This window comes from Lepidochelys kempii, chromosome 11 (genome assembly GCF_965140265.1).
Source record: "Lepidochelys kempii isolate rLepKem1 chromosome 11, rLepKem1.hap2, whole genome shotgun sequence".
NCBI lineage: Eukaryota > Metazoa > Chordata > Testudines > Cheloniidae > Lepidochelys > Lepidochelys kempii.
The window spans coordinates 31,285,939-31,301,867 of record NC_133266.1 but is presented as its reverse complement, the minus strand read 5'-3'; the positions used below and the strand labels follow the sequence as shown (position 1 = coordinate 31,301,867).

At 40.7% G+C, this 15,929-nt stretch overlaps 2 protein-coding genes across 6 annotated transcripts in view; both read left to right on the top strand.

The window, feature by feature from the left end:
* The window catches only part of ACVR1 (activin A receptor type 1), a 136,084-nt gene extending 134,839 nt beyond the window's left edge, over positions 1-1,245 (top strand). For all 5 annotated transcript variants that reach the window (XM_073305528.1, XM_073305527.1, XM_073305526.1 and 2 more), the window contains one exon: positions 22-1,245. In XM_073305528.1, the coding sequence (XP_073161629.1) occupies positions 22-156 (135 nt within the window). In that variant the 3' untranslated portion in view covers positions 157-1,245. The remainder of the gene's footprint in view (positions 1-21) is intronic.
* An 804-nt stretch (positions 1,246-2,049) lies between these two features.
* Positions 2,050-15,929, top strand: part of ACVR1C (activin A receptor type 1C) — an 82,194-nt gene continuing 68,314 nt past the window's right edge. Inside the window, exon 1 of the mRNA XM_073305532.1 lies at positions 2,050-13,149. The gene's annotated coding sequence lies outside the window, so the exon portion shown is untranslated. The remainder of the gene's footprint in view (positions 13,150-15,929) is intronic.

The window sequence follows — 15,929 nt, the reverse complement described above, 5'->3', positions numbered from 1 at the left end:
TCCCCTCTCTCTCTCTTCCAGACACTAACGGCTCTTGCCAAGCTGATGAAAGAATGCTGGTATCACAATCCATCGGCAAGACTAACAGCTCTGCGTATCAAAAAGACTTTGACCAAAATTGATAATTCCTTAGATAAACTGAAAGCTGACTGTTGATGTTCTTGTGGTGCTGTCAAGATGGAAGGCTTTTGTCCAGTTCAGAAATATTCTGGCCTGAAGAGGTCTAGGACTGGTCCCGAATGGCTTCTTAGAGGCAGATGTTCTTATTTAGCCATTCATTTGGGAAACAATGGAACCATACGAACCCTGCTCAGTGACTGTCGTGGGCATTTCACAAAGGGTCAAACTATAGAGACTTATGCTGGATGTACTGTTGCAAAGATAGTGGCCTGAAGGAAGACACAGAAATCCTAAAACAAGATCAGGGCATTAAACAATGGCTTTGAATAGCTTTTTATAGAGTCTCCTAGTCACTCCTGGGACAAACACATGGAAGTGGTAAATTTTAATCAGCAATATCGCCTGTGCTTCTCCTCTTTATTGCACTAGGAATTCTTTGCATTCCTTACTTGCACTGTTACTGTTAATTTTAAAGACGTGACTTGCCAAAAATGATTGGCTATGTCCCCCATTGATCTGTGTCTGAACAATAGGAAATCGATTTGATAAACTGAAAATGTAACCGTCAGATTTTAGCTGCATTTTACATGTGTACTGATGTTTACAATAATGCTGAACATTAGGAATTTCTCATTTATACAAAACTTGCAAATTATTTATTACTAATGCACTTGCCAGTTTTAAAAAACTGAATAAGTGCATAAAGTTAAAGCTTATTTTTATGTGGCCTCTTTCATTATTTCTTACACAGACGTTTTTGTAACACAGTATAATCTGAAACAGAAATTGCTTTCTGTATTATCATATTACAACCTGTTAGTCACATTTTAAATGCTTCACTTTTGTAGGTATGGTCTGTAACATAACTTCCGTTCAAATGTGGAACATATATTTAGCCACTACCCACACGACACCGCATCTAGTGTCTTACTGATCTAGAACATGAAAGCAATGTAGGACTTCAGTAGATTTTTAAGTCATGAATGCTGTGGGAAAATGCATTTTTTCTTCTAAGCTCTACATAATGTGCATTTAAACTCTTCCAGAAAAGCTATTTTGTTTTTAATCTACTTTTTCTATTTAGTAGTTATTTGTATAAATTAAATAGAATGTTTTCAAGTCAAATGAGTGTTTTTAGTTAATGCCTATTAGTAACTAGTTTCCAGTTTCTTGTATATTTCAGTGATCTTGCAAGTTTAAGAGAGCAGGTCCATGTCAATCCTTGGATGGGACATGTAGGTGCTGAGGCATATGTTGGCATTCTTCCCTTTTGAGTCAGTACTGAACCTGTACGGTTAACTAGTTGCCACGTCTCACCCAACAGAGATGGCTGAATTTCAGTGCCTGGTGAAGGCAACTCTGTATATGTGCTGCATATCAATCTGTAGGATCAAAGATGGAAGGAAGCCATGATTATTAGTTGTTACTACAAGATAAATAGCAATATAAGTGGTAATTTGAATATTCCATATCACTCAAACTGAAGAGTTATAGATGCCTGGTGCACAATCATTTCATATTGACCAAATGATTTGGGGAGATAATTCGGTTCTGTGTATTTACTGAAGACAGACACCTTTGGGAGGGAGATGGCTGACAACCGGAGGCTCCTTGACACCTGCCTGAAAGAACCACTGTGCTAGGAACCCCCAGAAACTGCACTGTGTGGTGCACAGGTGCTGTTGATTGATTCCCAATAAGGACTGCTGGGGGAACCTGTGCAAAGTCCACTCTTGCCTGGTGCTGTGGTTCTCCTGTGTCTGGGCCCCTCCACATCTTCAGAGCTGGGTGATTGTGCAAGTTTACAAGTCTTAATAAACTAGGAAAATGGTTGGCTCAGAATATCGTGACAATTTCTGTTCCTTTCTTGAGCCTTAGAACACACGTTTATGCAATGGTTTGACACACAATGATCCTAGAAGAATTAATATCAACTCAAATGTATTATTTTAACTAGTTAGCTCTTCTACTTTGCTGTGGCTGTGTGAGCAGAGACTCACTCGGCAGAGGGTCCATTCACTTGCAGCGAGACCCAGAGATACCAGCAGCAACTGAGGTTTAAGAACTTGGGTAAGGAACCATATTTTCATGTTTGTAATCCGCACTTAGTTCTATCCTATGGATCCATGGTCCTTGTGGAGATATCTGAGTGACAAAGTAATATAAATATGAACTATTAATAACAGTTCTCTTGCTGCTTAGTGTGATCCAGGTGCTGATGCTGCACTGCAGTGTGAAAGGTACATTGTATTTTAGTGAAGTCTCTCTCTCTGACTTAGTGGTTTCCTGCAGTTTGCTGCTGTTCAGCTTTTCCCCCTGCATCGCCTCCCTGCTGATGGAATCATAAGAGATAAATTTCATGTTTGAACTAAAGGAAACTAGTTACATTTGTGTTTTTTTCCTTGCTGCCACATTGTCAGTAGATTAAGTACCAGTGAGTTGTAGTTTGTTTCGTTTGTTTTTTCCCCTTCAATAGAAAAGGTAATTATGGGTTGATCTGGTCTTTAGGTCTTGTTAAACAAGTCGTCTTGTATGGTTACATCTTTATTTCCAAGCAAGTCCACTCTCTCTTTGCATCCCATAGAGCTACTGTCAACATGAAAAAGGAGTATATCAGGAAAAATCAGAATAGATGTTTGTAAAGCAAAAACTTCTTACTATATCCTCCCTCCCACTCCCCCTCCCCCATTCCATTAAGAGAAGCAGTCAGTACATGGAGCATCATGGCTTTGCCTGCTAGAAGGCAAGAGCTGTCAGGTGTGATGAATGTAGAAGCTTCTCCCCACTTCCTTTGTTTTGTCTCCTGACCACGGAGCAGGAGTAGAAGTGCTCTCTCACTGTAGTCTCCATTTCCAACTCAAGAGGATTCAGCTACTAAGCAGCCAAAGCCAGGGACCCAGAAGTGTCTGCCTTCAGTCTTTCTTGGGGCTTTGCTTGGTTTGAAATGGGCTTTGCTGCAACTCTCCCAGCACTGCCGTAATCTCTCCTACATCCAGCCACCTTGCATCAACTCAGCTAAGAGCTGGTCAGTTCCTTTCTTCAAGGCTTACCCTCTGCTCCAGACATACTAGCGCCTTCCAGTGGTAGTACCATTCTCTTCTCAGTGGGACTGTGATTGCAACACCCTACCTGGTCTCATGGCAGGCCCTCTCCCGGATCCCCCATCTTGTCCCCTACTGTTAAGCTCCGCTTTTGTTGTCCATTTGAGCAGTGTACCTGCCATCAATGGATAACACAGTAACCCACTGACTGATTCACTTTCAGTTCCCAGCAGGCAAATGAAGTATCAAAAAGGTTCAGCCAGATCTGCCACTGAGAATTCCCATCATGTTAAACTGGTCGGAAAAAATTCGCAACTACTGCCTGTAGTTAACTGACTCTAGAGCTTCGCAGATTGACATCCACTTCCGGTACTTAGGGAAGGCTGTGGTTTCACCTCTTCTTCCAACTCCTTTCCCTATTTCCCTGGTCTGTTGATGGTTCTCAGAACGCTCAAGGAAAAGTAGCTAGAAACAATTCCACCTGCTTCCTGGTGACCTTACTACACCATCTGTGATATCTGGATCTCATGATCTCAGCAGTGGGAGAATCCTGGGCGCACTTCTTCTCTTGGACTGTTTCTGGAGCCTATCCCATTCATTCGTTCCTGGCTAACTCACCTCTAATTACATCACACCTGGGAAAAGGCTTAATCAGAAAGTTTTCTGACACTTGGTTATGAACATTCTGAGTCTTGGATTTATTTTAATTTCTTCTGGCAAGAAGTTCAATAGTAAAGGCCCCACCCCAAGTATGCCTGGCTCCAGGACCTTGTAGTGTAAACCTGCAGTCCAGCTGTATCCTCACTGTGTGGAATGCAGTGGGAGGGTTTCAGTGTGTGAGGCAGTCTCAAGGAAGGGAGTTCCCATTAAGGACATAATAGGTTACCTAGTTCCCTACTGTTCTAGACCAGGAAAGGATGAAAGAAATGGAATTTTATGACCTGAGTAAGGACATCTCTGGAGACACAACTCTGTCTCTGAGGTAATGTTACCAGCATTCTGGTCTGCAGACCTGGCACTGCTAGTTATTGAAGAGGAATGCTTGAGAGCTCATTATAAATGTAGAGTAGAATTTTCTTTTGTTGTGCCTTTATTAAACAATTTTAGACACCAAGATTAGGTTGGGCAGAGGAACATGCTGCCACACCTGATATTTATGAACAGCACCTTTGTTGTTACTGGCACGGTGCAACCAGGTTTGTGCAATGACTTCCGCTCTCCCTAAACTACTGACAAAGATGAGTCACAACATCTTACTATCTGCTGGGGAAGTGCTGATTGCAAAAAATAAATCTGTTTCTTTGCACCATTGAGTCTTCAAGAAAGTGTTCATGTAAAAAATGGCATTTGTGGTTGGCTCCTTACTTTATTTTACTATAGTTCCTGATGCTGTTTGGATTATTAAACACTTAACTGTTGCGTGAGGAATCTCCTATTATCCACAATAGGATTCCTCAACACAGTGCAAGTTACTGGGCTGATTTTGGAAATTTGTGTTCTAATTTCCAAGGAGCTTTTCTTCCAGGCAGTGGTCTGAAATCCAGGACATTTATGTTGTAAACTTACTTTTGGATATGGACTTGCCGAGGAACTTTAAGTACGTAGGACTGGAAGGGTTATCTTTTCTAGTCCCCTTGCTATTTCAGTCAACCACAACATATAGTCCCACTCAAATTTATGCTCTGTTTTAAAACTAGTTTGGTGGTTTGCCCCCATTGCTCCCATTGGAAGTCTGTGCCAGAACCTCATTTCTTTGATTAGTAACTCTCAAATGTAATTGACTCACCTGAGAAGAGCCATGTAAGCTAAAGAACAGCATTGGCCCAAGACCAAATGACTGATCTGGCCAGGAATTAGCTGAGGTTGGAAATTGAGTCACATTTCCCCAGCCTATAAAATAGGGATAATGAACTAAAGTTGTAATGTATTTGTAAAGTGCTAAGTAAGTGCAGTTATTAAAGCCAGCTACTGGTAGAGATGGAGGGGAAAAAGCACTGAGCATCCTGGCTCTCAGCCTGTGGTAATCCCTTAACCAGGAAGCTCTTTGGAAGTACCCATAGTTACTGCTTCTCTTTTCATATCCAAATTCCCAGTGTGGATGTTTGAACAAAAATGGCATTTTGTGTTGACATCTTGATTGTGAAACAGTATCCGGAAATCTTCAGTGAAAATCTGAAGTTTCACAAAACTGCTTCAATTTTGGGGGTGTTGTAAACTCAAAGCAAACAAATGTCATTGGAAAAAAATTCAAAATTTATTTGGCCAGCTCTAGTAAATAACAATAGATCATTACTTTTCTGATCTAGTATCAGAATTGAAGCGGGGATCTACGCCATTCAGTAACATGGCCTGGAGGCAAGATTTCCTAGAAATTGAAGAAGGAACAGACCTACCATATTAAATCATCTGCCTGCTGAGTGCAGGATTTTGACTGTCTTTGGGTTATTTAACCACATTTTCAGGCACCTGTCTGCATGATCATGGAAGACGATCCACTGAATTCCATAACTGTTTTCCAAAGATTTATGTGGTTTCTTGATTTTATTTAAAAAAAAAAAAAGTAATTCTAGAGTTTCTAGAGGCTGTAGATGGAGGTAACAAAAGACATCCAGTTCCAAACAAATGCTGATCATGTTCCCTGCATGTTTACTGAATCAGTGTTCTTCAACTTCACCCATAATACCTCCATATTTTAAAGAGATTGGGAATATTAATATATTATGACCTTACTGCAACAGATTATATTTTTATTACTATGGAGATGGCATTAGTCGCTCCTTAGCTGAAATGGCATTATTTTTGTCCCTGCCAAATGTGTGTTCGGCACTTTGATATACGCCTGGGATCTTCATTCAAATAAGAGATAGGACATGCTACTAAACTTCAGTAAGAGGAGAATGCCGTTTGTGTTTAAATAAAAACAACCAGGTACGCATTAGTAGTACTGTAAATATTCAATTAGCTATCTATGGAAACAAATTGTACTTGTTCCATCTGTCCTTTTAAGTTAATAGGATAAAGATTAAAAAAGGATAAGCATTAAAGAGAATAACATTCTGTTCTAAATAGTTGATTGTTTTTAGTTCATAATATATTTCACTTAGATTAATACCTAGTATGCATGTTTGAAGGAGACTAGTGCTCTGTTCGTGGTATCATTTTAGAGTTGTGGCAATGAACACTATAGTTAGGACTGAGAAGGCGTTACTGTTAAAGTCCCATTTTTTCACTTGCTCATAACTTCTTCATCGTCTGTTTGGGCTGAAACTTTCTATGCTCAGTCTCTGCTCAAAATTGAATTGATCTGGGAAGATTGAGGGACATGGATGGAGCCATCTGAGACTCAGAAAAGAAGTAGGACTTTAACACCAGATTTTTTTCCCCCCTCAAAATAGGAAAGGACATGAAATTCAAATTTAGCATAGTATTAGTCCTCATTGAGAAAGGGAAAACCTAAGATATTAAAAGGTCTTTTAAAAAAAAAAAGTTAAAGATTTAGTCAGATCTGTCCATCTATGCACAGTAGAAGAGTTTACATCTAGAATTTTGGTTTAGGTTAAAGTGTAAGTACAATGTATAAAATGTAGGGCATGTACTATACCATGACATTCATTCTTGTTTTGGAATAATACATTTGTCTCACCCACATCTAAAAAATCCTTTCAAAACCTCATCCGAAAACACATTGTGCACAGGCCAAAGAAATACCAGGAAAAACAAAGTTGTCTTAGTAGACAGAACAGTACATGGTGATGAAATCTGCTTAGTGTTGGATATAAACACTTGTGGAGCGATTCAAAATATATGTCTTAGCCAAAAGTGGGGCCTGGGAAATGCAGGGCTAGAAACTCTTATCCCTCTTGCAGATCTGGAAAATGCAACTTCTTGTAATTATGGAATTTTATTTCTCTAGGTCTCAGACTATTGGTACTAGAGCCTGATGAATCTCTCAACTTTGCGAAACCACAGTGGTGCACTTCTGACCTGCAAATAAGTACATTTAAGAAAGCTTAGAAGTCTTTTGAGGGGAGCAGAGGAGAGGTTAGCTACCTCTTACTGCTGACTCCTCTGTGGATTAATTTGTTTTGTAGGATCCTAACTCCCTAATGGTGTTAAACGCTGATGTTGTGTTGATGTTGCACCAATTCACAATTGTATTGCAACACTAACTCCATTCAGTGATGAAATGGCTCATTGGTTCTTTCTTACTGTGGGCTGGTGCGTGGGAGGGGAAGAAGAGAGGAAGGACTCTCCTTTGTCTCTCGTGGTTTGGAAGGAGGATGTGGTTTGGAAGGAGGATGTGTTCTTTCTGATTCCTCTGGTTTCCTGAAGATCTGTCTTCTCCAGCACCCTGTATTCTAGCCAACCCCCTTCCTGGTTGCTCCAGCTGTTGGGAACGAAGTGTGTGATCTCCATAGCTTTTTAAGGATCTGATCCAAAGCCCACTGATGTCCATGGGAAGCAGAGGCACAATAAGTTTTATTGGGATCCTGGACACAGAACATTTGGGCCACCCACACCTGGGGCCCCCAAATTGACAGGGCCCCTATCAGCCTGTGTGTTAATCCACTGCTGATGGGAAGCTTCGCATGGTCTTCGGCGTGTTCAGGATCAGGCCTTAATTCCCTGCCTTGCCTCATCTCAAATGTGGGGAGAAAACACAGCTCTCAGACCTGCACCGAGTTTGCTCAATGTTTCCTGCACATTTGTAGATACCAAATGGGATCTGATCTCCTAATGTGTCTGTTTTCCCTTCCTGGATTTGAGTGAGCAGGAGCACTTATGTACAAATGTATGCGAGAGGCCCCCAAAAGCCATGTGGGAACTCAGGAACAGCAGGCTGAATATTAATGTAAGAGTATTCTCATGTTAGTCAAATGGGACCTCATTATAGATTGTTGGACACATCACTCAGATAACACAAGACACACCATTTATAGAATGCTGTACAGAAGCAGGAATAGGACAGCTGGAGTCATTCTCTGACTAAATAAAGTCCTCACTAAGAGCTTCACTCGCCTACATTAGGTAATTTGTTTTTCTTATATTAGAAAATGTCAGACAAGAAGAAAGTGAAAGCTGTAATGGGCGGCCTCTCTGAAATGGAGAGATTAACAACCAAAAGATTGCCAGAGTACAATGTTCAAAGTTGCAAAATGAGGAGAGGGGGAAAAAAAAACATTTGCCTTTTGGCTTAGAGACTGTTTTTTCTTGTTATACTATTTGCTCTACATGATCTTGCAATCTTTAATATTGCAAAACAGATTCTAAATGGTTTAATATTTGTCCTCTTGTTAGAAATTGTTTATCATTCAAACAGGAAAGCAGGGGGACAACTCTAAACACTTCCTGACAGCTATTGTAGCCACTGTTTATAAATTTTAAACAATATAATCCCTAATGTAGTGATTCACCAATAATTTGGCTAAAGGTCAGATGTTCATATTGCAAATAAGGTTTCTGGCTCTGAAATTATGATGAAGCCGGTGTATCATGTCTCTTGTGTTCACACTCTGGATGAATTTTAAATGAGTAATTACTATCTAAATTAATTAGAAGATAGACCGATAACTTTACAAGCAGGTCAAAGGTATGCTATCATCTTGAATTGTTCGAATAAATTCCATTTTCTTATGGAGCACTGTTTAAATACTTGGACCTCTGAAAGTTTGTTTAAAGGGTTTCTTTGCTACTCTGTGTTTTATAAGGCTCTTGGAATTAAATCAAAGTTGCTCAGGCCATCCCCTTCACTCCCTCCCCTTTGTATCTTTGCACATTTCTACCTGTTACCTTTTCAGTTTCAGTTTTGCTTTTACTGTAGCTGGCAAATATCTTCCAGAAAGGGGTGCTCAAAAAAATTAAAATAGCCATTAGGAACTTTCCAAAATAAATACACTGATAAATGTGTCTCATAGCAAGAGCAATCAATGCGTTACTCTCTTCTGTACATTCATTATACTCTTTACTACTAATTTATCATAATATATTCCAAAATCCATGGTTATTCCCATAAACTAAACTGAGTAACAGATGCATATCATGTGATGTTTACAGAAAGAGAAGCATATACATACCTGATTAGGAGACAGCATTTCAAGTACACCTCTATGGTGTATATGAACTGCCATGCTGCATCAGAGCAGTGGTCCATCTAGTTCAGTATGCTATGTATGGTGGTGGTCAGTACTAGATGGTTCAAAAGAATGTACAGGAAATCTTGCAGTACACAATTATGGAAAACTGCCTGGGGAAACTTATTCCTAATCTCAATCACTTATTGTGCTTCAATGTTCAAAATGAGAAATTATATCACTTAATTTAAAAAAAAAACTGTCAAATATCTGATGCTGTTTGAGTTTATATTTTCTAGACATTTTAAATTTTGTTGCTTTTCAGTTTCATTGAATGTCCCCTTCTTGAATTAAAGAAGTTCATTCAGGTATACTCGTATGCCAGCTATTGTGTTGTATACCTCTGTGTCCCCTTTTATTAGTCCTTGTCTTTACGGTCTCCCCTCAGATGGAAGTTTTCCCTTCTTTCTGATTATATTAATAGCCCTTCTTGAACGACACCTTCTATGTCTGAGGTCTTGTTTATGCTACCGGGGTAAAAAGAAAAGGAGGACTTGTGGCACCTTAGAGACTAACAAATTTATTTGAGCATAAGCTTTTGTGAGCTACAGCTCACTTCTTCGGACGCATTCAGTGGAAAATACAGTGGGGAGATTTATATACGCAGAGAACATGAAACAGTGGGTGTTACCATACATACTGTAATGAGAGTGATCAGGTAAGGTGAGCTGTTACCAGCAGGAGAGCGGGGGGGGGGACCTTTTGAAGTGATAATCAAGGTGGGCCATTTCCAGTAGTTGACAAGAACGTCTGAGGAACAGCAGGGGGAGGGGAATAAACATGGGGAAATAGTTTTACTTTGTGTAATGACCCATCGACTCCCAGTCTCTCTTCAAGCCTAAGTTAATTGTACCCAATTTGCAAATTAATTCCAATTCAGCAGTCTCTCGTTGTAGTCTGTTTATGAAGTTTTTTTGTTAAAGAATTGCCACTTTTAGGTCTGTATTGAGTGACCAAAGAGATTGAAGTGTTCTCCGACTGGTTTTTGACTGTTCTAATTATTGACATCTGATTTGTGTCCATTTATTCTTTTACATAGAGACTGTCCAGTTTGGCCAATGTACATGGCAGAGGGGCATTGCTGGCACACGATGGCATATATCACATTGGTGGATGTGCAGGTGAACGAGCCTCTGATAGTGTGGCTGATGTGATTAGGCCCTATGATGGTGTCCCCTGAATAGATATGTGGGCACAGTTGGTAACAGGCTTTGTTGCAAGGATAGGTTCCTGGGTTAATGTTTTTGTTGTGTGGTGTGTGGTTGCTGGTGAGTATTTGCTTCAGGTTGGGGGGGCTGTCTGTAAGCAAGGACTGGCCTGTCTCCCAAGATCTGTGAGAGTGATGGGTCATCCTTCAGGATAGGTTGTGGATCCTTGATGATGCGTTGGAGAGGTTTTAGTTGGGGGCTGAAGGTGATGGCTAGTGGCGTTCTGTTATTTTCTTTGTTGGGCCTGTCCTGTAGTAGGTAACTTCTGGGTACTCTTCTGGCTCTGTCAATCTGTTTCTTCACTTCAGCAGGTGGGTATTGTAGTTGTAAGAAGGCTTGATAGAGATCTTGTAGGTGTTTGTCTCTGTCTGAGGGGTTGGAGCAAATGTAGTTGTATCGTAGAGCTTGGCTGTAGACAATGGATCGTGTTGTTTGGTCTGGGATGAAAGCTGGAGGCATGTAGATAGGCATAGCGGTCAGTAGGTTTCCGGTATGGGGTGGTGTTTATGTGACCATTGCTTATTAGCACTGTAGTGTCCAGGAAGTGGATCTCTTGTGTGGACTGGTCCAGGCTGAGGTTGATGGTGGGATGGAAATAAGTCGACCTAAATTACGCTACTCCAGCTATATGAGTAACACAACTGGAGTCAAGGTAGCTTAGGTAGACTTATCCCGGCGCTGCGTCGATATACCTTACTCTTCTTTGGGAGCTGGAATACCAGAATTGACCGGAGAGCACTCTGCCATCAATTTAGCAGGTCTTCACTGACCAGCTAAATCGACACCCCCTGCATCGATTGCAGTTGCATCGATCCCCCCGGTAGTGAAGATAAACCCTGAAATAAGGATTTTCAAATCTTTCTATATAGTCCCCATAGTTCGTCTAAATTGAAATTTCCCCTATCAGGTTAGTGCACACTTTAAGGGTATGTCTATACTACCCACTGGATCAGCGGGGGTTGATTTATCGCGTTTAGTCTAGTCGTGATAAATCTACCCCTGAGCGCTCTCCCATCAACTCCTGTACTGCGCCGCCGTGAGAGGCACAGGCAGAGTCGACGGGGGAGCGGCAGCAGTCAACTCACCATAGCGAAGACATAGCGGTGAGTAGGTCTAAGTACGTCGACTTCAGCTACGTTATTGATGTATCTGAAGTTGTGTAACTTCTCCCTCTCCCTGCCCTCCGTCCCCCACAGTGTAGACTAGGCCTAAGTGGATTCATGCAAAGGATACAGAGATGTTGAAAGCAGCACTTTCAGGTGAAGCTGGATGGGAGCCTCTAAATGGCTCTGACAAAAATGAGTAGCCCTGAATAGTGGTTTTATTGTCTGTGGTGTCTGCTGTAAATTTTTATCCATGTGGACTGCCTTTTTTTTCCCTACAGCTGCTTAACATTTTACGCTATTTCTGTTCTGTGTAGATTCTCATGTCATTCTTAGAGCGCCTTCCAGTAGTGCATTAAGTAACATGGCTAACATCTGTTGTGTGTTTCATTCATTGACTTACCCTCTCTCTATGGCGTGGGCAGGTGTTATGTGTACAGTATAGTGTGTTTGGGTTTTGGTAGGGTTTTTAATATATACATCCTGCTACATTTTTAAGTAGGAGAAGGCAAGATCAACAAGGGGTACCTCACACTTGGAGCAGAAGGTGGTGAGTTTGTGACAGTGCTCAGTTCCCCCAAGTTCATGCCTCCATTCAGGATTGGCTGCCGAGAAAGCTGTCTCCTACACAGATGATCTTTTAAACTTGTGATAGAAAGTGTCATTGTGCCTGAGGAATGGAGTTCTTCCAGGAAGGGCACTTTAACACATTTCCATCCACTCCTGCTACCTTTCTCAGGTGGGACAGCAGTATCCTGTGGTCAACAAGATCCAATGTTGCAGAGCTCTCCAGGAGGATGAGAATGAGGCTTTTGTCCTCCATCCATTCAAAGAAATTGTCAATCAGTGCAACTAAATTTCTTTTGACCCTAAGTATATTTGATTCAGTTGAGTTTGTAGTTGGCCTTTTACTGGCTGCTTTGACTTTGCTCGGGAACAGATGTGATTTTTTTTTTATGGTTTTTTCCCATTTTGGTTTTATTCACTAATCATGTTTATTTGCTGAGTTCAATTAAAAACTTCTAAAATGAAGATAGGAAAGCATTTGCCAATCATTACTCCTATTTCCAAAGTGTCTCAGATCCCTAGGATATGCTGTTTTTAGACCTAATGTGAATCATGCCATACATACTTTTACCTTGGGAATTAATTTGTTTTAATGGCCTGTTAAGGCTGATTCCCCTCTCTGGCACTTTGAGTGCAGACAGTGGGGGTCCACAAGGATTCTAAAAATTAATACTGGCCACTCCAGGCTAGTATTAAACTCCCAAAGTTACAACTTCTCTCTAACCTTGGATAGGTAGATGGTGCCACCACCCAAATGCAAAAAACCCCTTTGAACCTGGGAAGGTGCACTTGGGAAATCCTCCCTGTGGGGTTACCTCAAGCTTGCGCTCTCTCTCACGCGCGCACGTGCTCTCTCTCTTTCTCTCTCACACAGAAGAGCTGAGAAGGAAAACAAAGGAAGTCAGCAGTTGCTACTAATTAAACAACATATGCACAAACCTCTCAGGACACACAAACCCAATCCTGTTCTTAAAAAAAGGTAAATTTTATTAAAAATAAAGAAAATACATCTTGAACTTAGGCTATTGCTAGATTTAAAAAGAGCAAATATAACAATTAAACATCAAGAATGGTTTTCTTGAGGTTCAGCTTAATAGTTACAAGCAAAACAAAAGCATTTGGGGGTTAGCACAGAGGAATCCACAAGCCATAAAGAAATAAACTTAATCGTGTCTTCCTAGACATTTCCTGAGCTACTTACATATCTGGGGGTTTCAAATGAGTAGTTTCTAGGTATGATCTGGTGATTTTCATACCTGGCCCACAGCTTTTTACAGCATAGCTCCAGCCCTGTGTCTGCTCTGTCTCCTCTCTCTGGAGAACAGACAGACAAAGGGAAAGTTTTTTTCCCAATTTTAAAAAGTTCTAGCCCTCCCATTGTCTCTTAGGGTCACTCCCATCTCCCACTCCCATCCTTTTACCCATGTGCTTTTTTTTAACCCTTTACAGGTAAAGCAAGTAGAGAACAGCTACTAACAGGGATTTTGTAGCTAGCTGGCTGGCCGGCTGTCCATAAAAGGGGGCTCCCCCTCCCTTCATTTATCACAGGCCTCCAAGTGATTGGATTTTTTTTTTTAAACACAAGAAATCTGGCACTTGGTATGTCGAAGGCCTGCAGAAGATGGAAGAGGCAAGATTAAGGATCATTCAGGAACCTAATACTACAAGGTGCTGATAATTGGATATGAGGGGTACTCGTTAGTCCACAGGATCATGTGCTAGAGTAGTTCCTGGTCATGTCGGGTGTTTTTTTTTTAATTTTGCATCCTTTTCTCTTGGCCATGTGTTACACATAGGAGAGCCTGTTCCTGCAGTAAGGTCCGTTAAGGTGAACCTCTGCTCAAGTGAACCTCTGCTCCCATTCAGAATCCCCTTGACTTCAATTGGATTCTGTGGCAGCTAGTGTCCACGGTAATGGACCCTGATGCAGGATTTGGGGCATGTGGGGTAAGAGAATGGTCTATATTTGTAATTGATACTTCTGCTTTAATAAAAGCAAAATTTAGAAAACTGCCCTCCTGTTCCCATAATGATAGCAGTGCGATCAAAAACTCTCAACTCTATATAGTTTCCGTTTTAGTTAGAGCTCAAAACCAGCTTGAGTTTAAAATGCAAGTTGGCAAGCAACGATGTTCTAATCTCTTCTTTGAAAACGAAAAAAAGGACAATGTCCATTATATGAACTTTGTAAAGAGACTTCTAACCGCTTTGGAAAGGGACTCAACTACATAGTCTAACAAACCTAGATCTCCTTCTAAATAGTTACTTAGGTTAGACTGGAGACACACCAGTAATGAAATAGAACTGAAGGAATAAGTGAGAGAAAGCAGAAGAGATTTATGATTTACTCAAAAGTTATACTTTGTGGGAGCTATGTCAGTAAGTGAGCTTCAAAACATCCTAAATGTGCTTAAAACTAGGCAGCTTTTATTACTCATGGATACTCTAAATGCCTAAATCCTGTTTGCCTTACTGAAATGAAACCCACTGAAGTTGGCGGGGGGGGGACAGACCCTGACCAAGCAATTTCTTCTTAATTCAGATAGGTTCAGTTCTGAATTTGTTGAAAATCATATATTAGAATAGACTACAGTAACTCCTCGCTTCACGTTGTAGTTATGTTCCTGAAAAATGCGAGTTTAAACGAAACTATATTAAGTGACCCAATTTCCCCATAAGAATGAATGTAAATGGGGGGGAGGGGGTTAGGTTCCAGGGAAACTTTTTTCACCAGACAAAAAACAATATTTTAAACAAACAATTTAATACTGTACACAGCAATGATGATTGTGAAACAGGAGGCTCCCGGGAGCAGCTCCAAGGCAGAGGGCAGGGACAGCACATGGCGGTGGGGGGAGGGACAGCTGAACTGCTGGCAACTGATGGGCTGCTGCCGCACAGGGAACTTAGGGGAGTGGGGAGCTGATGGGGGTGGGGGGGACTGCAACGGGCTGTTCTTCCTGCAAGCAGTGGACAAAGCGGCGGCTGCCAAACAACGTTATAAGGGAGCATTGCGCAACTTTAAACGAGCATGCTCCCTAATTGATCAGCAATGTAACAATGTTAACCGGGACGACTTTAAGTGAGGCGTTACTGTACAAATGGAATAACATCATATGGAAAGGTGCATCTTGAAGATAAGTGATTGCTAGCATCAATGTTGAGTCATTCAATGGGAGCCTTATAAAAGTATATAATACTTGGCAGCATGTGCTGTGATAAGTTAAAAGCATATGGGAGCCTCTTCCCTATTAAGTATGATGAACAAATAACTTGCTGACCATGTCACTCTTCATTTATCATAACAGTAAGATGATATAATAAAATCTAGCTCTAGGCAGGATATGTCCAAATATTCAGAAAAGCATTGTCAGATAGTTAAATATGGTACCCAACAATATATTTCAAGTGGTGTGGATTGGTCAATGTCAACATCGTTTCATATTGCTGCTCTCATATCTTCAGGTCTTAGGTAAAATAGTCTAGTTTGGGATCTAAATAAACAACAACAGTGCTTATTATAAGCAAGCTAATAATAGTTTGGATTTTTAAATTCTTTTTAATTGCTCTTAATGTGATTGCAAAAAAGTTGAACATTTACTTCTGTAAACCATATGCTAAGGAAGTGCTTTTTCACCCATCTATACACTGGGAGTAAATGTTTTTTAATGACATGATTTAACCCTTTCAATCAAAGATCTGAATTTAAAAGGAAGAGCCATTGAAAATAACCATTTAGCTTTTTGAAAAACTTGAAAT